The sequence below is a fragment of the Chelonoidis abingdonii genome, chromosome 16 (genome assembly GCF_003597395.2).
Source record: "Chelonoidis abingdonii isolate Lonesome George chromosome 16, CheloAbing_2.0, whole genome shotgun sequence".
NCBI lineage: Eukaryota > Metazoa > Chordata > Testudines > Testudinidae > Chelonoidis > Chelonoidis abingdonii.
In genome coordinates, this window is record NC_133784.1 from 19636040 (window position 1) to 19660169 (window position 24130).

General features: G+C 56.4%; 1 protein-coding gene across 2 annotated transcripts in view; it reads left to right on the forward strand.

The window, feature by feature from the left end:
* Positions 1–23697, forward strand: part of SEMA3F (semaphorin 3F) — a 103795-nt gene extending 80098 nt beyond the window's left edge. Inside the window, exons 6-19 of one of the 2 annotated variants that reach the window (XM_032799316.2) lie at positions 26–115; positions 8161–8254; positions 10769–10888; positions 14739–14878; positions 15342–15456; positions 16218–16287; positions 16568–16712; positions 17732–17954; positions 19829–19917; positions 20984–21025; positions 21546–21703; positions 22064–22131; positions 22786–22919; positions 23163–23697. In XM_032799316.2, the coding sequence (XP_032655207.1) occupies positions 26–115; positions 8161–8254; positions 10769–10888; positions 14739–14878; positions 15342–15456; positions 16218–16287; positions 16568–16712; positions 17732–17954; positions 19829–19917; positions 20984–21025; positions 21546–21703; positions 22064–22131; positions 22786–22919; positions 23163–23621 (1947 nt within the window). In that variant the 3' untranslated portion in view covers positions 23622–23697. The remainder of the gene's footprint in view (positions 1–25; positions 116–8160; positions 8255–10768; positions 10889–14738; positions 14879–15341; positions 15457–16217; positions 16288–16567; positions 16713–17731; positions 17955–19828; positions 19918–20983; positions 21026–21545; positions 21704–22063; positions 22132–22785; positions 22920–23162) is intronic. The other variant, XM_032799317.2, reaches the window with a different exon arrangement.
* The last annotated feature ends 433 nt before the right edge of the window (positions 23698–24130 follow it).

Below are 24130 nucleotides of genomic sequence, written 5' to 3' on the forward strand. Positions count from 1 at the left end.
TCTTTGCACTGCTCCTTCTCCTCAGGCCTTTGCGCTGACCCAAAGCGTCCAGCCGGGAGGACGGGGAAGCCGAGCCGCTGACTCCTCCCACAACCTGACACCAGCAGAACGCAAGGTGGGACTCGCACTCAGACCCCCCCAAGGGCAGGAGCCGGCTCCCCTCCCAGGGCATTCCTGGGCTCCCTAACCTTCCTCCCCCATGGCATGCACCTAACTGCTAATCCCCGGCTGGGCATGCCCCTTGCAATGGCTGAGCTGTCTGTGCCACCACCCAGCAGAGAGCAGCCAGTCCTCGCATCTCCTCTCAGACTAACACCTTGCTCCCCCAGGCCTTGCTCCAGACGCTGTGGGGAGGAGGGACACTATCAGGGGCCCCATGCCAGGAATGGAGCCACTGGCTCTAGATTCCCTTTAGAGCACCGACCATTCGCAGGGGTGAGGGAACAGTGGATGTTGGGCCTGATTGTTGGTAGGACCTACCAAAACACATGCAGGCACTCCCCAGCCTGGCTCTTTAAGCACAGCAGTGCCCACCACCCAGGCAGGAAAGCTGGCAACGCTCCAGCTGGAGATGGATTATGTTGTTTAATTGGGAACAGGCCAGATCGGGTGGGGGAATGGGATGTATGGCTCTGAGGCCCTGCTCCTGACAGTGTCTCTTTGACAAGATCATCTTCCCTCTGGGCTAGCGGCCAGGCTGGCTCACTGCATGGAGGCAGGGTTAGCCTGAGTTCGCATCACTGGCTCCACAAGCAGCTCGGGGTGCTGGGAGGAATCAGGAGCTCATGGTCCCAGGGGGAAGTTCAGCTTCTTTCGAGCTTTGATTTTCCCTGAGCAATCCTCCTCCTGTGCCATGAGCACCACTCTCAAGGCTCCTGTTCGAGGGCATCTGCTTTGCCCTCCTGACTCCGGCTGCCCCCAAAGTCCATTCCAGGGGCTCAGGAATCCAGGTCCTGTCCTTCCCACTCATCTCCCCAGGCTGCCCTCAGAGCACATTCCAGGGGCTCAGGAATCCAGGCCGGTTCTCCCCTGTCCCTCCCAGGGGCTGCCCACAGAGCGCATTCTAGGAGCTCAGGAACCGAGGTCTGGTCCATATGTCCCCGCCAGAAGCAGCCAACAGGGGGCGCTGCCAGGCCACGGGCACATCCCATGCCCCAGCACCTTCTCCATGGGGCAGTTTGCATCAGGGAGGTTATTCTCTGACAGCCTGGAGACTGAAGCCCACCACAGCACTGATGGGCAGGGCCCGGCAAGATCCAGCAGTGCCCCTCATGCACACATGCTCCTCCTGGGCCCAAAGCACCCCAACTGCCCATGTTTGGCTGGCGTCTCTCAGCTGGGACTGAACCCCAACGGTTGTAGATGCCAGTCCCTGTACAGGTTTCAGACCAGCCACTTCCCCGACCCTCCAGCGGGGTCCAAAGCATGGGGAGCATAGCAGCTGCGTGGCAGGGGGCAGGAGGCACCTTCTGCAACCCAGTAAGGGGCCAAGACACTAACATGGGGACAGTTCCCTAAAGCAGCCATGGGAGGAGGGGGGGCACACAGACCTGGGCACCTGTCTCCCACGGCTGCTTCCTTGGGTGGAGCCTGGTATCCTGCTCTCCCTCTGCTATCCCAGGGCAGGGTCGGGGGGAGCTCCCCAATTCCTGGGTCTTCTCAGCCCCCCACTGTCCACCCCCCCATGCGTATCTCCTCCCCCAGCCCAGCTGCAGTCCAGTTCTCCTCCCTGGCTCCCATGTGAGAGCTGGCTCCTCTGCTGGGATTCGGGGCCTGGTGTGTGACTGCGTGAAGCCCCCCATGGCACATGAGTCTCCTCCAGCGCCTGCCTGCTGCAGCCCCAGTCCCATCAGCATCGCTGCACCCCGCCAGAGAGGAGTCGTGTATCCCCATCAGAACAACAGCATGGTCCCCACTGGGCCAGGGGCAGCCTGGGCTGGGCTAGAGGCAGGAGCCCCCGTGACAGGCAGACAACAGTTCCCAGGAGGTGCCCCCTCTGCGCCAGCCCTCTCGCGCCAGAAAGAAAGAGCTCCCTTTGACATCTTGCCACATGCCCGCTGCTGTGCCTGCATCCCCATCATCAGACAATGGAGGAAAAGCCACAGTGCCCTTTCCCTGGACAGAGAGGCGAACGTCTCATGGGCCCTCCTGGACTGGACTCCCCCAGCAAGAGGATGAGGAGTTGTGAGACAGAGAGACAACGTCCTGAGGAAGAGACAGGAGCCTCTGGTCAAGCTCCATTCAGCACCGAACTGGGGCAGGGGGCCACTGAGCTGACTGGATGCCATATCTGTGCCCACGAGCTCTTGGGTAGCACAGAGGTTTAATCTATGCCAGTTTGTAGCAGCCCTAGCACGCCCACAACTAAGCCGGGAGACCCCTCCCCAGTGGCCATGAGCAGAGACACTCTATTGTTGGGCTGGCCCCTGGATATCTCATGTTACCACATCCCCCACTAGCACCAAGCCAAACCCGCAAACTAGCGTTTGCCAATGGGCCTTGGGATTCTCGTGAGATTTCAGAAGGGAGTGTTCTTAAAGTGCCAGTACCTGCAGTCAGACGTTTATGGGAGGAACTCAGCTTGCATCTTCTGGCAGTTTTCTGGCCCTCGCTGATGTGCTTGGAAGCATGGATGCCAAAGGCTCCAAGCCTGGGAAGCTCTGAGTTTGAAGCCAGGATATTTGGGTTTTTTTAACTGCTGGTTATTCATGAGTAGGTTTTACTTGGTGTGACTGTTCGGGGGATGGTGCCCTTTATCACGCTCTTCATCACGTGGTCTCCTGCTTAAAAAGTTTAAGTCATCCAATTAGGGAGCAGAAAAAATACCATGTGGCTTAGGGGACCAATTACACACTTGAGAAACAGTGGCAGCGAAGTTTTCCTGAAGCCATTGTCTGAAAGTGTCTGGCCCAAACGATTGGTCTCACCATTGCAAATAGGAACTCAGTTGGGAAGATCAAAGTCTGCGTGAGAAGGAAAACAGGGTTAAATTTGCTGGATGAATTATCCATAATAAATGAGTTGCCCAGCGCTGGGTCATTTTCCAGTAACTCTTAGTGCAGCTCACCTGCATCACTGAATTGCAGCTGCCCTTCATGCTAGGAGAAAGCGCCATAGTGCTGCATATGCAGATGGGGTGCCGTGTGTTTGTACTCAGTGCAGGTGTGACAATAGCTGTTGGATTAGGATGGTTGGATATACACCAGGGTGGAGGTCATACGTACTCATAGACTCATAGACTTTAAGGTCAGAAGGGACCATTATGATCATCTAGTCTGACCTCCTGCATAATCAGGCCACACAATCTCACCCATCCACTTCTATAACAAATCCCTAACCTATGTCTGAGTTATTGAAATCCTCAAATTGTGGTTTGAAGACCTCAAGCTGCAGAGAATCCTCCAGCAAGTGACCCGTGCCCCATGCTGCAGAGGAAGGCGAAAAACCTGCAGGGCCTCTGCCAATCTGCCCTGGAGGAAAATTTCTTCCCAACCCCAAATATGGCTGTCAGTTAAACCCTGAGCATGTGGGCAAGACTCATCAGCCAGCACCAAAAAAAGAATACAAAGTTTTATCTCAGTCACACTGATGTGCATACTCCCAGTGAAGCTAGTTGTTTGCGTTACCCATTGTCGCAGTGCTAAATGCTCATCCCATCCTTTCATCCCAACTTTAATGCCTCTGTATGGCTCTGTGTTATAACAGCACCTCCTGCCCTGACTCAGCCCATTCCACTGAAAGGAGCTGACATGAGCAAGTCCTCAGGTAAAAGAGGGGTCAAGGGAGGGAGATTAATTCTGTCTGATCCAATCCATCTTTAAGACAACTTCAGCGCAGCTCGTTTGTGTGATTTCTGAGATGGGGATGAGCTCAGCAGTTAGCTATTTGAACCCTGTGTCTTTCACTTCCAGCCCTTCAAATCCGCCACTTCCAAAACAGTTACCATGCTCTGAAGCCCATAACCGATCCTCCTTTTCATCCCTTGTTAGACAAATATTCGCGGAACATTCCAACAATCAACAGCAATTATGTTACTAACAGCTTAGATGCAAGCAGAACGTCTGGACTAGATACGGTTAAAATGTTCCAATGGAAAGTTTTTCCATTGAAAAGCAACATTTTTTCATAAGTGCCCCCTTTTTTTTTTTGGTCACCCTACCACCAGCATAATTTTTGGTTTCCAGCAAATATTTTTTTTTTATCAGAAAGGTGATGAAAGTGTAGATTGCAATTTTTGTTTCCCAACTTTCAGACAATGAAAAATTGCAACAACCACTTGAATAAGGGTTGCAATTTAAAAAAAATCCAATATGCAAAGAAAGAAAAAAATGGGTCAATTTCAAACCATTCAGAATGAAAACAACTTCAGCGGTTTTCACTCCACTGGTTTTTCAACCAGTTTTAAGCAGGACCGGCTCTTGGATTTCAGACAAAAAAGCAGAAGACACCTTGTCAGGTTATAGGAATGGGTGTGTGACTTTTCCTCGAAACACTGAGACTGGTACCCATGGCTCTCTACTCATAAGTGCAGGAGTGGCAAGAAAGCAGGCTGGCGTAGGGCAGTTGGGCTGGTATGACTTTTCATTCTTGGATGGTTTGTACCATGCTGCCATTCAAAATATCACTAGCCAGGGATGAGACACCTTCGACTGCCCAGATACACAGGAACATAGGCATTGCCAGGCTGAATCAGAACCGAGGTCCATTCAGCCCAGTGTCCCATCTCTGACTGACGCCGGCACCAGGAGAAGGTGTAAAAGCCCTGCAGTGCGGTAATCTTCTCCTCACATAGGCCTCTAGTAGCCAGCGATTGGCTCATGCCCTATGTACAAGATTGAATATCCCTGCCAAAAGTTATTGTGGGCATAAGGTGGCGGTAGCATGCTGGGGGGGACAAACAAGGCAAGCCCATTGCTGGTGTAGGGCTAATATGAGATGCAATAGCAAATCACATGGTGGTGGGCTGGCTGCTATGGAGATGGCCTGGGAACTTGGAGAGAGTTCAAAGGGCCGCCATCCATTTGAAATCTAGCCCGTTTCAATCATGAGTGCAAGGCCGCTCCCAGCCCCGCCCCTGCCAGTTCTGTGGTATTACACTCACACTTCCTTCTCTCTTTGTGATGCTTTTCTCTGCCGTCACTGTGGGAGGACATTTGGACTGCTGGAGAAGCTGGCTAATACCTGGGCTGCATGGAGGATGTCACCCTGGTGTAGCGACCCCTGCTGTACACAAGGGAAACCACAGCTGGTCCAGAAGCAGCCAACCCAAGTGGCAAGCAGGGTTGGACTCAGTCAGTGCAAATAGCTATTTAGCACTGCGTACACTGGTGCAGCTACAGTGGTGGCTGGCTGAACTCAGGGGAAATCACTAGTACAGACCAGACCTAATTAAATATGGGCCCCATTCAGCAAAGCACTTAAGCACATGCTTAAACTTTACGGTTAAAGGTTAATACTGCAGCCGATCCTTACAGTTTGATTGCGAGTCCAGCAGTCTCTGGAGTATTTGTTTAAACCTTTGGCTGGTGGCATCAAGAGATTGCAGGAGAGTCTCAGCTTTCATTCAAAATCAAAGGCAGTTTCCAGCCCTTCTGGTTGCAGAGGAAAGCTTGAAAACATGACGTGTGTGTGCCCCACAAGCTTGGAAACTAGAAATCAAAGAAAAACAACCCCACAATTATTATTAGGGTTTTTTTAAGCCAATCTCATGATTTTGGCAGGTCAAACTAAGGATTGTTCAGCATTTAAAGTTGGCAACACCTGAGTTAAACATATGCTTAATGCCTTGCTGAACAGAGATGGTTTGATGACTTGGGATCTGCTTTATGGGGAAACCAGGGACTATTTCCCAAGTAAGGTCAAATATACAAAGTAAATAAATTGCCACATTGCCTTGAATGCCATCCTAAGGGGGAGTACTTCCTGGGTTGCTCTACTGGTGGGTGGAACTTCCTAGAATGAAATCACCCAGTACTGGTGATATGATGTAGTATGAGGGTAGGACGTGTAGTCTGGTCTCACCATTTGATCTTCCAACACCCATTTACTCATAGACTCATAGACTCATAGGTCAGAAGGGACCAATATGATCATCTAGTCTGACCTCCTGCACAAGGCAGGCCACAAAACCCTACCCATACACATTCTATAACAACCCGAACCCATGACTGAGTTATTGAAATTCCGTCAAATTGAGATTTGAAGACCTGCAAGCTGCAGGAATCACTAGCAACGACCCATGCCCCACGCTGCAGAGGAAGGCGGAAAACCTCTCCAGGGCCTTCTGCCAGTATCCGCCCTGGAGGAAAATTCCTTCCCCGACCCCAATATGGCGATCAGCAAACCCTGAGCCATGTGGCAGACTCACCAGCCAGCACCCAAGAAAGAATCTCTGCAGTAAACTCAGTTCCCCATCCCATCAACTCCCTCACAGACCTCGAGCAGACTTAATCTGACGATAATTCCAATTCAATTGCCCCAAATTAAACTAATCCCATTCATAACATCCCCTCACATATACTTATCAAGCTTATCTTAAAGCCCGATAAGTCTTTTTGCCCCACTACTTCCATCGGAATGCCGTTCAAGAACTCACTCCCCTAATGTAGAACCTTCGTCTAATTTCAAGTTCTAAACTTACCTAATATCCAGTTTGTACCCATTCGTCCTCGTGCCTACATTAGTTACTAAACTTAAATAATTCCGTCTCCCCCCTAACGTTAATCCCCCTGATTATATTTATATAGAGAAGCATATCTCCCCGGAGCCTTCTTTTGCCAGGCTGAAAAAACAAAGCCAAGCTCTTTGAGTCTCCTTTCATAAAGGCAGATTTTCCATTCCTCGGATTCTCCAGTAGCCCGTCTTCTGAACCTGTTCCAGTTTGATCACCTTCCTTAAACATTGGACACCAGAACTGCACACAATATTCCAGGTGGGGTCTCACCAGCGCCATATATAACGGCACTAACACCTCCTTCTCCTTGCTGGAAATACCTCGCCGGATGCATCCTAACACCGCATTTGCATAGAGACACTTGCCGTCCCCACTTCCTAAGCTTCCTACTCAATGGAGTTTAATTAGTAGACAATAATTGTGGTATCACATGCAAAGGATGAAGGACTGTGGAGGCTTTAACTCATTGCTGCTTGCACTGGAAGGTCATTTCCTTAGCAGCCACTCAAGGGGGCCCTAGCCAGGGTTGCTTCTGTTTTTGTTCTAACCCAGGCTGTCATCAAAAGGCTTGTGGCTGACAACCAGCAGCATTCCTGCAAATCAGTCATTCTGTAGCTGTAATAACATGACAGGGGCACTCACTGTCTCTCCTCTGAAACGCTAAGCAGGGCCAGGCCTAGTTGATATTTGGATGGGAAATTGCCCGTTAAAAATGAATGATGAGGCCCTTAGCTTTGGGTCAGCGCCTCCGTCGTGGCTGAGGTGCCATTGCTGGGGGGAGATGGCAGAGCTGTCAGCTTGTGGCTGTTACTACTGTAATAAACCTGCATGCAATGCTACTCTGCATGGAAAGCCAGGACAAAGGATGGGGGCCCCACCACCACAGATGCCCAGCCACTGACTCCAGCAAGATTAATGGTAGCAACAGAAGGATGGGTGCTGTGATGGGGCAATCGCTGAGCAACCTTGGGCTTGTGCAAGGGGGCTTTGTCTAGGCCCACCTGGGAAGGGAACTGGGCACTCACAGCAGCACTGGAGTAACAGCCCCACACTGCTGCACTGTACCAACACATTCTGCATCAGCTTGTGCTTCCAGGTTGCCTCTGGGATGCACCCCAGCTGGAGTTTGGTGCCAGAGCTGTGAAGCAATAACCATCCCATGACATAATTCCCCAGAGGAGAAGCGATAACCCCCATGTCCTGCTCAGATTCCGCCTCCTCAATGGGTAATTCCGTTCTGCCTCTAACTTTGCCTCCACCATTCCAATGGACCCAGCATTCTCCATCATTGCCTGCCATTCGGTATGTGCAGCATGACTGTGGGCTGCTAAATAGCCGCCGTGCTCCTCCCCCAGAGGGAGCTGCATTTTACTGCTGGGTGAGATAAGGCTTGTGAGCGCTGTGGAGTTATGAAAGCGCTTTGGGCTCCTCTGTCCTACGGAAATAGAAAGGTGGGTGTAATGGGCTCCCTCCTTTCTCTGTTCCAGGATTATGTCTTCTACCTGGAGCCGGAGAAGCTGGAATCAGGGAAAGGGAAGTGCTCCTATGACCCCAAGGTGGACAGCGTCTCAGCCTTGATAAGTGAGTCCTTCTCTCTTGCAACTATAGCAGTGCAAGGTGGCCAAGGGGATGGGGGCTGCTCTGGCTGGGCCCTGCAGTGCTCCAGGGGGACACCCAGCTTGTTCTCGGCACTGATTCCAGAGCCATAGCGGGACCTAGACAAGGGGGCGAAGGGGGTATGGTGGTGCCAGCCATTGCCAAGGCACAAGGCCAGGAAAGGGCCAGAGCAGTGAAGGGGAAATGCAGACAGGGCTGTTGCCTGGCCTCCATAGTGGGGAGATGTCTGCGGGGATGATGGTGGAGTATCCAAGGCCCAGAGGGCACCAGAGCCCAAAGATCTAAGCTTGGCTCCTCATCAGTACCACCTCAGCCAGGGCAAGAAGGTGCCTGAGCCCTCCACCAAGGGACCAAGCAACTGGGAAGGTGTCCAGGCATGTCAGAGCCCATTTGTGGCCTTTAATTCATCAGCTCCAGCCCAGAGCCAGGAGGGGCCTGGCTGGTTGGCTCACGGAGGATGCAGCCACTGCAGATAACGTCAGTCCTATTGGGCTGCTCTGTCCTCCGCATCGCCACCGATTGAACCCTTGGTCACCCTCTCCACTGGTGCCATACGACCACTCTCGCTGCCCAGGGAACTCCCAGAAGAACTCGACAGCCACAGAATGCCTGCCCCCTGCTCTGAGCCAGCCCTGTTCTCAGTTGCCGGCGAGCCATGCCTTGTGCAGACACTGCTGCACTGCCTCTCACGCGGACTTGCCACTCCAGCGAGAAGCAGCTCCTGGCAGGGTATGGGGAGCTGAAGCCAGGGAGTGCAGGTTGGGGATGGAGCTTCAGAACTCCTGTCCAGGCTTTGCCTGGGACAAGCCAGGGAGCAGAGGCCTGGGGAGCCAGCTGTTCTCTTCCAGGCTCTGGTACACATGGTTCCCCTTGTGTGGACCTGGAATGGCGCCCACCTGAAACAGATGCTGCTGCCCTGGCACAAGGCTCCACCATGACGCTCCATTGCTCAAGGCTGGGGAAGTGTCTCCTCATGAGCTCCCATTTTGTGCCTCCCCTAGGCTGTCCCCCACCCCCTTGAACTAGCAAGTACCACAACTGCATGGGGGTGGCCCACAGACCCCTACTTTCCTGCCCAGACGCATCAGAGTGGAGCGGTGGGCTGGCCCCTGGGGAGGGACCTGCACCAATCTGGGTTGAGTGCCAGGGCTGGCTGCATGCCAGGGAAATATTAGGTGGTTTGAGACTAATGTTAAAATGAGAGGTGATGAGAAGTTGTTTAGGACTTCAGGGCAGGTGGCTGCTGAGGGACTGCTTGCCCCACCCTGGAGACAGCCTGGCAGTGTTCTGCAGCTCCACTGAAGGTGGCTGCCCCCAAGGAAGCCAGGCAGAGATCCGAGTCCAGGGCCAGCAGCTGTGGGGCCTGCAAACCCAGACCTGGTGTGGGGGAGGGAAGGCAGCGGAGCGCTTTGACCCGATGTGAGTACTTGGAGGGCTGTGGCATGGCAAAAGGCACCCGGATGCCATGGTGATGGGTGTAGGACGAACCTAGGTAGAACAGAGTGGAAAATGGGGTGGGAAAGACTCCCGACAGCCACCGACAAATGATGGAAAAAACCCCAGGGCATCTCTTTCCTCGATGAGGTCAGATCCACCCCTGGGGTAGGAATGGCCACGGTGAGTCAGCCCTGTGTGCTAGGAGCATCTCCACCCCAACTTCCTGTCCTATTTCTGTCTCCCCATTCACCTCCCATTTCCTGTTCCTCCCCCGCCCCCTCCCAACTGATCAGGCGCAGCGCCGGTCACTGCTAGCACCCTCCTGGAAGGTGCAAGGCCACAGTGCAGAGCATGGCAGCCCTGGTGTCCATGGTGCTTTGCCCCTGGGGTGGTGAGGGGCAGGGCTGACTGGGATGGGGTTGCAAAGGGCAAGAGAGTGAGACAGAGGAATGAAATCACACGGGGTGGTATCAATGTTCTGCCATCCCCAGGCCTGTATAGGCAGCAGCTGTGCTGAGCTCCCCCAAGAGCATGGGCCAAAGCTCTCACTTACTGCTAATCCCCTCCCACGGGCCCCGAGGGGCCTCGGCCGCCTCTGATCCTCTCCAGGCATGAGTGTTGCCTTATGCACAAGCCCTGGCACTGCTTCGTTCACTGGGGAGCAGCTGCGAAGCAGGGGGCTGGCAACCGGGCCTGGGACGGTGCCCCAACCACAGTGCCTACTGGGTACCACATCGGTGATGGAGACCTGTCTATGAGCTGACAAGGAGCTGGGGTCCCTCTCCGCAGAAGGGAGATGGACTCCTCTCCAGGCTGCACCAGGGAGCACAGGACGTCCTGTCAGGGAGAGGGCATCAGCCACCCCCACCCATACCAATCAGCAGCCCCTCCCCGAGCTTCCCCGTTTGGGCAGGGCTTGGGGGCAGGACAAAGGGTCTGCATGAGGAGGGCTAGGGGGTCCTCAGACCCCCCACAGTCCCTCTTCAGGAACTGCTCCCCTATACATCCCAGTCCCTGCTGACCTCTGCTTTCCACCTGCAGATGAGGAGCTCTATGCTGGCGTCTACATTGACTTCATGGGCACGGACGCAGCCATCTTCCGCACCATGGGCAAGCAGACAGCTATGAGGACTGACCAGTACAACTCCCGCTGGCTGAATGGTTAGTCCAAGAGAGCTGCTGGTGGGGACAGGCTGGCATCATGCATCTCTGAGACGTGGGATGCTGCCCAGGGCCTCGAAGTCTGTATAAACTCAGTGGCTGGGTGCCCTCTGGTCTGCCATTCCTGGGGCTTCTCTGGGACTCAAGTAGCATGAGCACTGCATCCAGGGTGGGGCCCACACCCCACAAGCACCCAGGAGACCCTACCCACTAGCATAGAGTTGATGGCGCACCCTGGCTACGGCTGCAGCGTTTCAGGAGAATCTCCATGGCTTAGCCCCTGTAGAAGGCAGTCGCGGCCTCATGCCAGCTTGGCAAGGCTGTGCCAGGTACATGGGGCAGCCTGGGAGGCAGTCTTCCCTTTGCCTGTGGTACGCCAATCAGAGCTGGTGAAGTTACAGCCCTAGGGGCTGTGGGCAGTAGTGGGTGAGGTGTGTTTTAACCAGGGTGATGTGAACGACAAACTTTCTTCGATATCCCTCCAAGCCCACGACTTCCCTTCACACCACCTCAGCTTTGTACCTTCTTCCATGCTGCCTCTGTTCTGGAAGCTGCCACTCTCTTCCTTCAGAGCCTGGCACCAGGGCATTTCCACCTCTGCAAGCTGCTTGCAGGGCCCCCTGGAGCCTGAAGCCTGCACATCTGCCCTCTTCTGGTTCCTGTTAGCAGCTCTGCCTCTGCCAGCAGAGCCGGTGACACTGGGCTCCTGCCGCCAACCCGCTCATGGCTTGGGGCATTCACAGGTAGCAATCCCCGCTCTGGATGTGTTCCCAGCAGTCTTCTGCAAAGACCCATCAATGCACGCTCAGCCTATTTCATCTCCAGCAGGCACCGCAGAGATGCTGCCTGCCTGCCTTCTTGTCAGCTTCTCAGGCACTCCTACCATAGCAAAATGCTGTCAGGGCCCCAGCAGGAATGCCAGGCCTCCTGGCCCCAGTCACAACAGGTCTAGACATCATGAGGGCCTCCCATGCAGAGACCTGGTGTGGAGCCACAGCGATGCTGGCACCGGGGGCAGTTCTGAGGCTGGGCTCATCTGCTTCCCTCAGCAGTTTTTCAGAATATGGATGAGTGCAGCTTCTGGTCCATTGGGAGCAGAGAGAGGTTCCACTGCTGCTCCCCTCTGTGCTGGCCAGAACCAGGCTCTAAGTCCTTGGGTGCCCTGCTTGAGAAGCTTGTGAGCACTGGAAATATCAAAGGAGTGAACTGGATAGCCACCATCTTGGCCTAGGGACCTCCAGAGCTCAAACCAGGAGCTGCTACACCATGATCTAGAGCCTCATCTCCTGTGTGGACCGGGCACAGAGAGGGACCTGGGATCCAGGCTGACCAGGAGGTTATGGCAACCGAGGAGGAAAACAAATCAGAAGATTGATATCATCCCAGGTCACAGGGCAAAGCAATTGGCATCTGGCTGCATTCTCCCCTCAAAGGCATTGTCCTCATTGAGCAGGAGAACCTGGACACATGTCACACTGGGAAGTGCTACAGACAGGACATGGCCATCTAAGACCAGTCATTGCCTAGGTCGAGTGTCACAGTTTCATCCCTAACAAAGAAGTGCCCTACTGAAGGGGGTTCTTACTGAAGGACCAGGCTGATGCTGGAGCTGAGGAGGAGCTCTGATCTGTTTTGCCACGACAGCCCTTCCCTGGTGCAGCGATCTGAAAGGGTGAGACCTTCCCCAGGTACATGTTCCAAGACACTTGCAGATGTGCACCCGGACTCACCACAATTCAGGCCATTAACCCAGTAGCTGCCAAGCCCTCATGGCTCCATCCCTGGAAAGCAGGCAACCAGTGAGCAGCACTATGTACTCAGCCACCTTCAAACCTGGTAAAACCCAGAAGAAATGGTGCCCATTTCATCAGGCAAGGACAAGAATTCCCTCCCAGCATGTGAGCTTCAACAAAAGGGTCTTACCAAAGGAACAGGGAGTCCCTTGAAGGCCCATGTGGTATCTGGGGGATGTGCCTGCATAAACTCAAGTATTGCAGAGCCAAGTGCTGGACTAGAAACAGCAAAGGACAGAGAGCAAATAAAACTCACAGGCAGACAGACAGACAGATAGATAGATAGATCTGGGTCTGTGGAAAGGTCTGTATAGAAAGATAGATGGTTCTGCATGGGAATAGGTGGATGGGTCTGGATGGGAATGGGGTGTCAGCCCCATCATCTGCAATAACCAATCCAGAACATCTCTCTCCTGCTCTCCCTCCCTTCCCCGCTGCACCAGAGGGAGGTTCCTGGTGGGAGGTATTCCTGGCCTTCTCACAGTAGCACCTGCACCTGTGGCAAAGCAGCAGTGACAGCTGAGTAAACTGAAGTTGGAGCGATCATATTATACCTCTGGGCACAGTAGCTGCAATTGAGAAGGCAGAGCTGTCACTGTGGGCTTGGAGGCATATTGATTGATGATGGACAGATATTCTAGCAGAAACAGCACTGGTCGCTCCACTTCCAGCTGCCAGACAGTTTCCATTCTAACCTCCTGCTTCCAGTTGCTCGAAAATTGCTGGAACTTTGGGGCTGAAATTTCCCAGGCATGGGCTCTTTCGTGTGAATTGATATCCAAATGTTTGAGAAAAAAACTGTCAAGCCATTTTGGAGTCGAAGGAGAGTTGGAGGCCAAAGGGGGGGTACGCTTTTCTCATTATTGAGAAAAAAATCATCAGACTTTTGTATAGCACCTTGAGCACTGACGCAAGTGGGGATAGGCCACTGATGTCTGGTATGAGACATGCCAGTGAGAATGCTTGGGCATCAGACTGCGTTATGGCCTTAGTGAAACACATGTGCCAGATGGTTAACCACGGTCGCCCTAACCACAGTTACTGCTCCTGTCAGAGTCAGTGGCAAAAGTCTCCCTGGCTTCCAAGGGATTGGTCACAGGATACATTGTCGCTGCAGTTAGCCTGGGGGCTTGGCAGCTAGGTCTGAACAGCCGGGTTAGCCTCGTCTGGGTGTGAGCGTCCCCACTGCAAGGCCCAAGCTGTGCTACTGTGTCTTCACTCACTCATGTGCCTGCGGCACATCCCATGGTTCCTTGTGCTGAGGAATCGTTCCTGGTCACTTGCAGAGAACTTGTCTGTCCTTTGGGGGGACTTGTGGGAAGGCCCTGCAGGCCTCGTGCTGGGAGTGCATTCCTCCCAATGACAGGGAGCTCTCTAGCTAACTAGTTCCACTTTACGGGCTTTATTGCTAGCTAAAAACTTAGGATATTGCATTAAAAACTGTTAAGAAAAAACTAAGGTTGCCTAGCTGAGCATTCCAGAACTACATAACCTTAACTGCCCTGTGTGTGGGTATTGCCATAGGGCAGAGGTCAGCAACCTTTCAGAAGTGGTGTGCCAAGCCTTCATTTATTCACTCTAATTTAAGGTTTCCCGTGCCAGTAATACATTTTAACATTTTTAGAAGGTCTCTTTCTATAAGTCTAAAATATATAACTAAACTATTGTTGTATGTAAAGTAAATAAGGTTTTTTTAAATGTTTTAGAAGCTTCATTTAAAATTAAATTAAAATGCAGAGCCCCCCGGACCGTGGCCAGGACCCAGGCAGTGTGCGTGCCACTGAAAATCATCTCGCGTGCCGCCTTCGGCACACGTGCCATAGGTTGCCCACCCCTGCCATAGGGTGTTTTTTGCTGAGCATTCCAAAGTCACACAACCTAAACTCTGCCCTGTGTGTGGATATTGCCAAAGGCTGTTTCTTTACAAATGTTCTTTTGCCAGCCGGGGGGGCAGCGGGGCCATATACTAGCCTCTCAGTAGATTGCAGGGAAGGCTCCTGTGCCATTGGCACTGGGGCATGCAACTGGCCTCACAGCGCTGGCATGTCTGGTTGCAGACCCAGCATTTGTTCACACCCAGCTCATCCCAGACAGCGCCGAGAGGAACGACGACAAGCTTTACTTCTTCTTCCGGGAGAAATCAGCTGATGCCCCACAGAGCCCTGCTGTCTACTCCCGCATCGGGCGCATCTGCTTGGTATGTACCTGGCTCCCCACGGCGCCCCCTATTGGGAGTGGCTGGGAGCTCTCCCCACAGACAGAACTCCTGCTCCATTCTCTACAGTGCCCCCAGCTGGGACTGGAATACCAGCAGTGTCCCCTACAAACCGAGCTCCTGAAAGGAGAAGCTAGGATTTGAATGGAGTAGCTGGGAGCTCCCCACACAGCCAGCGCTCCTGCCCCCTCCCCACAGTGCCCCTTGCTGGGAGAGGCTGGGGCTGGAGTACTGGGAAGTCCACCACAGCCAGCACCCGCTGTCCCACTCCCCACACCACCCCCTGCTGGGGGAGGCTGGGCTGGAGTAGCTGGGAATCCCTAACAGCCAGCGCTCTGCCCCTCCCATAGCGCCGCCTGCTGGGAAGCCCAAGCTAGCAGGACGAGCCTAGCTCATGTTCTGGTTGCCCGGATGCCTGAGAATGGTATTTCCCCCCCTGGTTTAGAATGACGATGGAGGTCACTGCTGCCTTGTCAATAAATGGAGCACATTCCTGAAAGCCCGGCTCATCTGCTCCGTGCCAGGACCTGACGGGATCGAAACGCACTTCGATGAACTCCGTAAGGGCCAGTGGGCAGGGTGTAGTAAGGCGCTGCCATGGGGCGTGCCGGGCAATGAGGTATCTGGGAGGGGCAACGGCTGACTACAAATCCCAGAGGTGGTAGCGGGCAGAACCTCTGTGCTGCCCGAGCTGTCACTGCAGGCTGCAGCATCTCTGAGCAAGGTCACTGCACACATCAGGGCAGCACCACATCTGGGTCCCCAGCACCTCCTGGGAAGCTCACAGGGGCCTTCCTGTCCAGCCAGGAGCCTCCCCAGAGTTGCCCAGCAAAGTCACTCTCGGCAGAGGCTGGGAGGCAGTGCAGCCCCTGATAGCTTGTCAGCGCCTGCTGTGGCATGTGATGGATGGGCTGCACCCGCGAGCAGGACGCGCCGTTCCATCGCCACCTGGTTCCCTGCACTTTGCTAGCCTAGATCAATTCCAGATGGTGCCCAGAGGCTCCCCTGATTCCTAAGGGGCACTCTCCCCAGCCTGCATCTTCCCCACTGGTGCACGCTCTGCAGCCGAAGCATCCCCCATGCGGCAGCCCCCCCCCAGCATAGCCGGGTGTGCCCCCCAACAGCCAGCACTCCTGTCCTGCTCCCCACAGTACCCCTTGATGGGAGAGGCTGGAGTAGCCAGGAGACCCCCCACAGCCAGTGCTCCCGTCCCGCTCCCCACAATGCCCCCTGTTCTCTCTCCATCTGCCCGGTGTCCCCTGGTCCCTGCAGAGCTCTGAGTCGTCTCTCCGGCTGTTGATGCTTTCTCTTCTCCCCTCAGAGGATGTGTTCATCCAGCAGACCCAGGACGTGAAGAACCCGATCATCTATGCCGTGTTCGCTGCCTCTGGGTGAGCCCACCAGAAGGGGTTAGGGAGGGTCTCCCTGGGAGTGGAGGGGAGAGACGCTGCAGCAGGGCCTGGGGACGACATGCAGGGGCCCCCTGGCCACAGGCCCCTCACGCGTTGGGGATGAGCGTTTCTGGATCCCACGTGAGCAGAGAGCTCGAGGTGCTGTCCCAGTCCGACTGGGTGGGTCCCTGCCAGGCAGCTCAGGGCAGGGAATGGGTTCAGGGTGGGTCTGACAGAGGTGCCCCCTAGGGATAACGTGATGCTTCCCCCCTACCCCCAGGTCTGTGTTCAAAGGTTCCGCTGTGTGCGTGTACTCCATGGCCGACATCCGCATGGTCTTCAACGGGCCCTTTGCCCACAAGGAGGGACCCAACTACCAGTGGATGCCATACACAGGCAAAATGCCCTATCCACGCCCAGGCACCGTAAGTACGATTGGGGCCTCCTGCCAGAGCGCCCGGCAGGGCCGGCAGCAGGGGAGCGGGGGTCCTCTGGGGATGGCTGCAATGATGGGCACTGGAGGTATGGGGTGGGGGGCAAAATCACAGAGTGCCCGTCAGTGCGTGTGTCTGGGCAGAGACCTCCCCTGGGCAGAGACTCTGATGCTGCCCCCCAGGAGTCCTGGGACCTGCCCCACGACGGCAGAAGCAGAGGCAGGGACAGTGCACAGGGGCAGTGCGGTGGGCAATGGAGGAGTCAGAGGCTCCCCATGAATGGGGCACAAGTGAGATGATTGCCGTGGGTCGGGGTCTCATGGCACCTGATACTGGCTGCAGGATGGGTGTGCCAATGCATTCAGGAAGGGAGAGATGGTCAGAACAATGCCCAGGGACATGAGCTGTCCTGGAGGTTGGTTGGGGTGGGGGCCATGCCTTGGGGACATGGGGGGGCCGTGCCATGCGGAGGGGTATCCTGCAGGATGGGTGGGGTGGGGGCCATGCCCTGGGGGCATGGGGGGGCTGTGCCATCCAGAGGGGTGTCCTGGAGGTTGGGTGGGGTGGGAGCCATGAGGGGCCGTGCCATGCGGAGGGGTGTCCTGCAGGATGGGTGGGATGGGGGCCATGCCCTGGGGACATGGGGGGGCCGTGCCATGCGGTGGGGTGTCTTGCAGGATGGGTGGGATGGGGGCCATGCCCTGGGGACATGGGGGGGCCGTGCCATGCAGAGGGGTGTCCTGCAGGATGGGTGGGGTGGGGGCCATACCCTGAGGGAATGAGGGGGCCATGCCATGCGGTGGGGTAGGGGCTGTGCATCGGGAGGCGGGCCATGCTGTGGGATGGAGGAGCCATGCCTCAGGGGACAGGGCAGAGGTTGTTGCATGGGTTGGGGCGGGGGGAAGCCAGGCCACAGGTGGGAAGTGGAGGGAGGCCAGCCCATGATTGGGAGAAGGGAGGTCGGGCTGTGGGGTGGGGCTGGTGTCTTATCTGCCCGCTCTGTGTTTCAGTGCCCAGGAGGCACCTTCACCCCCTCCATGAAGTCGACCAAGGATTACCCAGACGAGGTGATCAACTTCATGCGCTCGCACCCGCTGATGTACCATGCCGTGTACCCCGTGCATCGCCAGCCACTGGTGGTGCGCAGCAACGTGCACTACAAGTTCACCACTGTGGCCGTGGACCAGGTGGACGCAGCCGACGGGCGCTATGAGGTGCTTTTCCTGGGCACAGGTACCCGCAGACGTGCGCTGGAGAAACACACAACATGGACCCACATGGGCCATGCGGGAGGGCATGCTGCCCGGCACTGGGCACGGCAGGGAGCTTAGCCCACTCTGGGCCAGCTCGCCAGGTCAGCGTTGCCAGGGCTGCGCTCCCCGCTCTCCTTGTCAGATGTGCCTGGGGACCAGCTCGTTGACAGAGGAGCCTGGCAGAGAATTCCATCTGGAGTCCCCCCACCCAGGGGCTGCCCCAGAGCCCGTTCCGGGGGTGCAGCAATGGAGGCCAGGCTGTCTATTCAGGATGAATGGAGTGGGTGCCCTGTAGTGATTCCAGCCTGGCACAGAGCCGGGGAGGGTGTGGGGATCTGGAGGTGAGTGTCCAGCCCCTCTAGGCTCCTGGCATGGGGTCAGAATCAGTCCCCAGAGAACGTGGTGCCCTCAGCAGGGACTCAGCCGCCAGAACTGGGCCGCACCAAGCGGGGCTGCAGGCGGGGCAGGGTCTGCTCTGGCTGTCAGTTTCCCACCCCTCATGGAGTGATTGTGCCAGGAAGATGCCCTGGGCAGACCCCAGCCCAACCCGTGCTGGGCAGCCTGGCGCTTGCTGGGCCACGTAGGGCCTGGGCCATCTGGGGCTGTGGGGGCAGGGTCTGTGCCAGGCCCCTTGGAACCAGCCTGGGGGCAGAGGGGCTCGTTTAACTGGGGGGCTCGTTTAACTGGGGGGTTCGTTGTGGCAGAGTGGCTGGCGCTGCCTCGGCCCCTCTCAGGGAGCCAAGCCCCTGGCCACCAGCCAGCCTGGGGAGCCCAGCCAGTGCCGCCACGCAGGTGGCAGGGAACGCTAATGACCCAGAAAGATCCCGTTAGCTAACGGATGTGCTGTCTTCTGGCCAGCTGTTCTCTCAGTCGCCCCTGCACAAGGCAGCCTGGCCAAATTCTCCCACCACCTGTCCCGCCCACCAGAGAATTTCCTCCCTGCCCCACCATCGGTGTAACGAATCGCCAGAACTCAGCTGTTCCTTCCCCCAAGGGTATGGCGGGTCACCAGCGGGGCCTGCACCAGGCCTGTGGGATGGTGAGGGGGGATCGGGCCGGTGCGTGGATGCAGACGACTGCACCGGCAGCACTTGATGGTAGTGAGGATCTCCCCCACCTGTGCCCCTACACTGCTGAGGGTGGGATGCCCAGCAGGACATGGGAGCCCTCGCTGCCTGGGCAGCCCTGCCTGCTTGCCAGTTCTCTCCAGACCAGCCTCACTCTTCATTGCGCAGCTATGTTCTGTTCATCTGCTGCTGCACTCCCCCACAAAGGCAATTGGTTTGTGTGATGGGAGCTGAGCTGTCCCTCCCCCAATCAGCAGCATGTGCTGTGAAGCACTGGGTGGCCCACGGGTGAGAGGCCAACCGGTGCCATGTGCACACATTAGTTGGAGCAGCACGATCTGTGCGCGGGGCCCATCTCTGGGTCTCACACTCAAGTCAGAGCAGACATTGGCAGCTTTGTGAGTTCCTCCTGCTGGGTGCTGCCTGCAGGGACCCCGCCTCCCCCTGGCACTCCTCAGAGATTCCCCAGCCAGGCGCAGTGGCTGCTGGAGAGATCCAAGCACAGCAGTTCTGTTGGTGTCCCTGAGACAGCACTGGGCAGCTCCAGGGCTGGTGGATCCCCCCAGGGAAGATGAAGTTGTGGCTCTGGGGTTCAGTCCAGGCCCCGGAGCCCTGTGCTGGCTAAGAGCCTCGTGCTGATCCAGCCTCAGCGTTTTTATAAAGCCGTGTTGGCAGGTTGGCCTCTCACTTCCCACGCCATCCCCATCAGCATGGCCCCACACCTTAGGCTGTGGCAGGGGGGAAGGGTCCATCCCACGTGGCGCTGAGTGCCGGCTTTGCCTTGCAGATCGCGGCACAGTCCAGAAGGTGATCGTCCTCCCCAAGGACGACCTGGAAACAGAGGAGCTGATGCTGGAGGAGGTGGAAGTGTTCAAGGTAACGCCTTCTGGGCCCTGCACACACTGCGCTCTCAGGCCTTGCTGTGCCCCCCTTCTTCCCCCACCATGGCCTGGGACAGTTCTCCCTCCTTTGCCCCCCGCCTGGAGAAACCTCCGTTCCTCCCGCTGCTGCTGGGACCATGTGCTGCAGGCCACCAGTGCAGCTTCATCTGTGGCTTCCCGGCGGGCACCTGGGCCCTCATCCAGCACTTGCTGGTGTCAGTAGGGGGCATTATGGGGCCCACGGCTTTTGTGGGCTCTGACCTCTGGCATAGTCAGTGGCAGGGGGTGAGTGCACCATTTGGCTGGCTCCACAGGAAGGATAAGAGCCCTGCTACTGCAGCTTGCTGGGGGAGTGCTCCAGTAGATCATGTGCCAGCAGCCTGTTCCCAGTGCTAAGGGGCCGGGGTTGGAGCCCTGGCTCCCCGGGGCATGTGTGGATGCTCCAGGGAGGGGGTTTGATTCCAATGGATTTGTTTCTGACTGTCTCAGCTCTTTGCTCCCTGTGATCGAGAGCAGCCCCAAAGGGGCTGAGTGGCCCAGACTAACCACCATGTGTCACGGAGTGAGGGGGAGTCAGGGCACTGCACCCCCGGCTTCCTGCAATTCACCATGACTCTCAGCCAGCCAGTAAAACAGAACGTTTATTTAGATGATAGGAACACGGTCTTGCCGGCACAGACAACAGGATTCCCTTTAGTTAGGTCCATCTGGGGGCCCCAGGGAGGCCACAGCCCTGTTGGTCAGGGCCCCCCTCGTTATTTTTCAGCCAGCCCCAAACCTGAAAACTTCCTTCAGCCTCTCACTCAGCCTCCCCCTGGCTCTTCCCCCAGCCTTTGTGTTCTTTGTCCAGTTTCCCGGGCAGAGGTGTTTGTTACCTGGCCTCCAACCCCCCTCCTGGGTTCTCATGTTACATGCTCAGGTATGCTCCCTTCCCCAAGGCAGGCAGTCCCAACAAGACTCCCCTGCAACCTTCCCAGGTTAATACTTCCCACTCAGCATTTAAATAACCCATCAAGAACATTTCCACTTTGTCACACCATGCTCCCATGCTCTCATTCCAGGTTCCAGCCCCCATCAAGACCATGACCATCTCCTCCAAGAGGGTAAGCTGGTGGTGTGCTCAGGTGGGGTCCTCATGGGGGTCGCCCACCTGGCGCAGACGCTAGCCCAGCCATGGCACTCCTGCCTGCTGAGGAGGGACGGAGAGTCCATGTGTTCCTAGTCAGACAGGGACTCTCCGAGTGTCCCAGGGGCTTCCACCTTCAGATGGGCTCTGTCGCTAACTCGCAGGGATGGGCAGGGGAAGGACCACTCAGAGATCTGAGCTCCCAGCCCCGCTTGCGGGAGCATCGGGAGGCCGGCTTGGAGGGAAATGTGCGGGGTGCCCCAGAAACCCGCTTGCTCTGCCTCAGCCAGCCCTGGGGAGGGGGGATCTGCTGGGAGGGGGGAGTTCCCGCCCATTTCCGGACAAGCACTGCGCTCTCAGAGAAGCAGCTCCTCCTCAATCCCAGAATCCCAGGGGCGCCCAGGCCAAGGAAAGACAAGTGGGTTTGGCACCTGAGACAGTGCAGTCAGTGTCTGCAGCAAGGGGGCATCGCACCATGTCCTCTTTGCCCCCCACAGCAACAACTGTACGTGGCCTCGGCCACCGGAGTGACCCACCTGGCCCTGCACCGCTGCGACGTGTACGGGGAGGCCTGTACTGACTGCTGCCTGGCCAGGGACCCCTACTGCGCCTGGGATGGCAAGGCCTGCTCCCGATACTCAGCATCCTCCAAGAGGTACAGACCAGCTGTGCTGTGGGGGCAGTTATACTGGGGGCCCAGCACAAGGCCAAGCAGTGCTAGAGGGAGGGGCTTTTATACAAGGGGATCCTGCACCCTGCACGGGTTCTCGTACTCACTGGCTGGGTTTGCCAACAGGGCGCTGGCGCTGGGAGGCAGCGTGTGGGGGCAGGGGACCCAGTATCTTTGATGAGAGGCAGAATTGGGGCTCTGCCCCAATCCCCATGGTACCTGGAGAGGGATGACTAAGCCGCACATGATGCAGCCAATCTCCACCTACAGGGCTACCCCACGTGGTTGGTGGTGCCCTGAGACTGTGTGCAACTTTCCATCTGTGCCTTCTCCCCCCTTCCACAGGCGGAGCAGGCGCCAGGATGTCCGGCATGGTAACCCCATCCGCCAGTGCCGGGGCTACAACTCCAATGGTGAGTAGGGCCAGCCGGCCACTCTGCCCCTCATCCCACCTATGGCGGGTACGTCCGGGACACAGAGGATGGAGAAAAACGGAGTGGGGATGTGAAATATGTAGATTAGATGTCTCGATCAATAAATGAGTTGCAAGGTTGGATGGATGGATGGATGTGTATGTACAAGGATGGATAGATGGATGGATGGGTGTGTATGTACAGAGATGGATGGATTGGTGGATATGCTGGGTGGATGGATGGAGGAATGGATAGATGGATATGCTGGGTGGGTGGATGGAGGGATGGATGGATGGATATGCTGGGTGGGTGGATAGAGGGATGGATGGATGTGCTGGGTGTGTGGATGGATAAGCTGGGTGGGTGAATAGAGGGATGGATGTGTTGGGTGGGTGGATGGACAGATGGATATGCTGGATGGATGGATGGATGGATGGATGTGCTAGGTGGGTGGATAGAGAGATGGAGTAGAGTGAGGGCTGAATGCATACACTGGACGGCTGGTGGTAGATAGAGTGCAGAGGATGCTGCAGTCCCCTTAGTGAGGGCAGGCAGCAGGAGGCAATGGTTCTCCCAACTCTGTGGGTAGGGTCGGGTTCGCAGCGTTGTGTTGATTCCATTGCTCGACTTCCCGTCTCCTCTGCCCCGTTCCAGCCAACAAGAACACAGTGGAGGCTGTCCAGTACGGGGTGGAGGGCAGCACGGCCTTCCTGGAGTGCCAGCCCCGCTCCCCGCAGGCCACCGTCAAGTGGCTGCTCCAGAAGGACAACAGTGACCGGCGGAAAGAGGTAGGCGGGCACAGAGCTAGGGGGTGCTTGGAGGGAAAGACCCTGCAGCCCACTGCCTGCTGTCTGCGGCAGGGGGCCAGGCTGGCATAATGAGGTGCTGCAGGTTGGGACTGAGGCGGTGGGGGAGGCTTGCATGGGGCCTGTCTCTAGTCTCCCCCTCCTCTCCTCTGATGACCCCCCCACCATACCTGACTGCGTCTCACCCATTCTAACACTCTGGCCCTTGGCCTCTCTCCCATCCAGCTGCGCATGGAAGGCCGGGTGCTGCGGACGGAGCAGGGGCTGCTCCTGCGCTCCCTGCAGCTCTCAGACAGTGGTCTCTACTCCTGCACAGCCACTGAGAACAACTTCAAGCACACAGTGGCCAAGGTGCAGCTGCACGTGCTGAGCAGTGAGACCGTGCACAGCGTGCTCTTCCAGTCAGAGGCGCCCGCCCTGCAGGCTGACGGCGACGTCTCCTCCTCCGTGCTGGGCATGCGGGCTGGCCTCCCTGGTGTCCCCAGCCCCCATTACGAGGACCTGGTGCAGCTCCTCACCCAGCCTGAAATGGGACTCATCAACCAGTACTGCCAGGGCTACTGGCGGCATGTAGCCTCCGGCCACAAGGAGGCGCTGGCCAGCCTCAAAGCCAAGGAGCTGCAGGACGAGAAGAAGCCTCGAAACCGCCGGAATCACCAGCCAGACATGGACCAGCTCACATGAAACCGCCGCCAGGGACTTTGTAATAACAGTGCTATATTTTTCCCCCCTTTTAATATTAAAAATATCTATAAATATATATATAAATATATATATACACACACACTCCCCCCCTCCCTTTCAAGACAGTATTTATTTGTAGGTTGTACATAGTCCATGGGAGACGCGGTCCCACCCCATTGCCACATGGCCTCTGGATAGCGAGGTTCCCAGAGGCACCCTGGCCAGCAGCTTGTCCTTTTCTCTTCCTAATTTCTATGGTACTGTAAAATAAAAGGCAAGCACTGAGCATAGGGGTGGGGCTAGGGTAAGATCCCCTCCCCCAATCCCTCATCAAGCCAGAGGCTCTTGATGCTAATGTAGAAATGGGCCAGCGCAAGACCTTCTGCCCACTCTCTGGATGCCAAGCCAGAGTGCTGGCACCTGGAGGGGCCGTTTTCTGTCTCTACCTGGGGGGAGTGTCTCTGAGCTGAGGTGCCATTGGCGGAGCTGCCATGTTCCCTCTCCCCCTG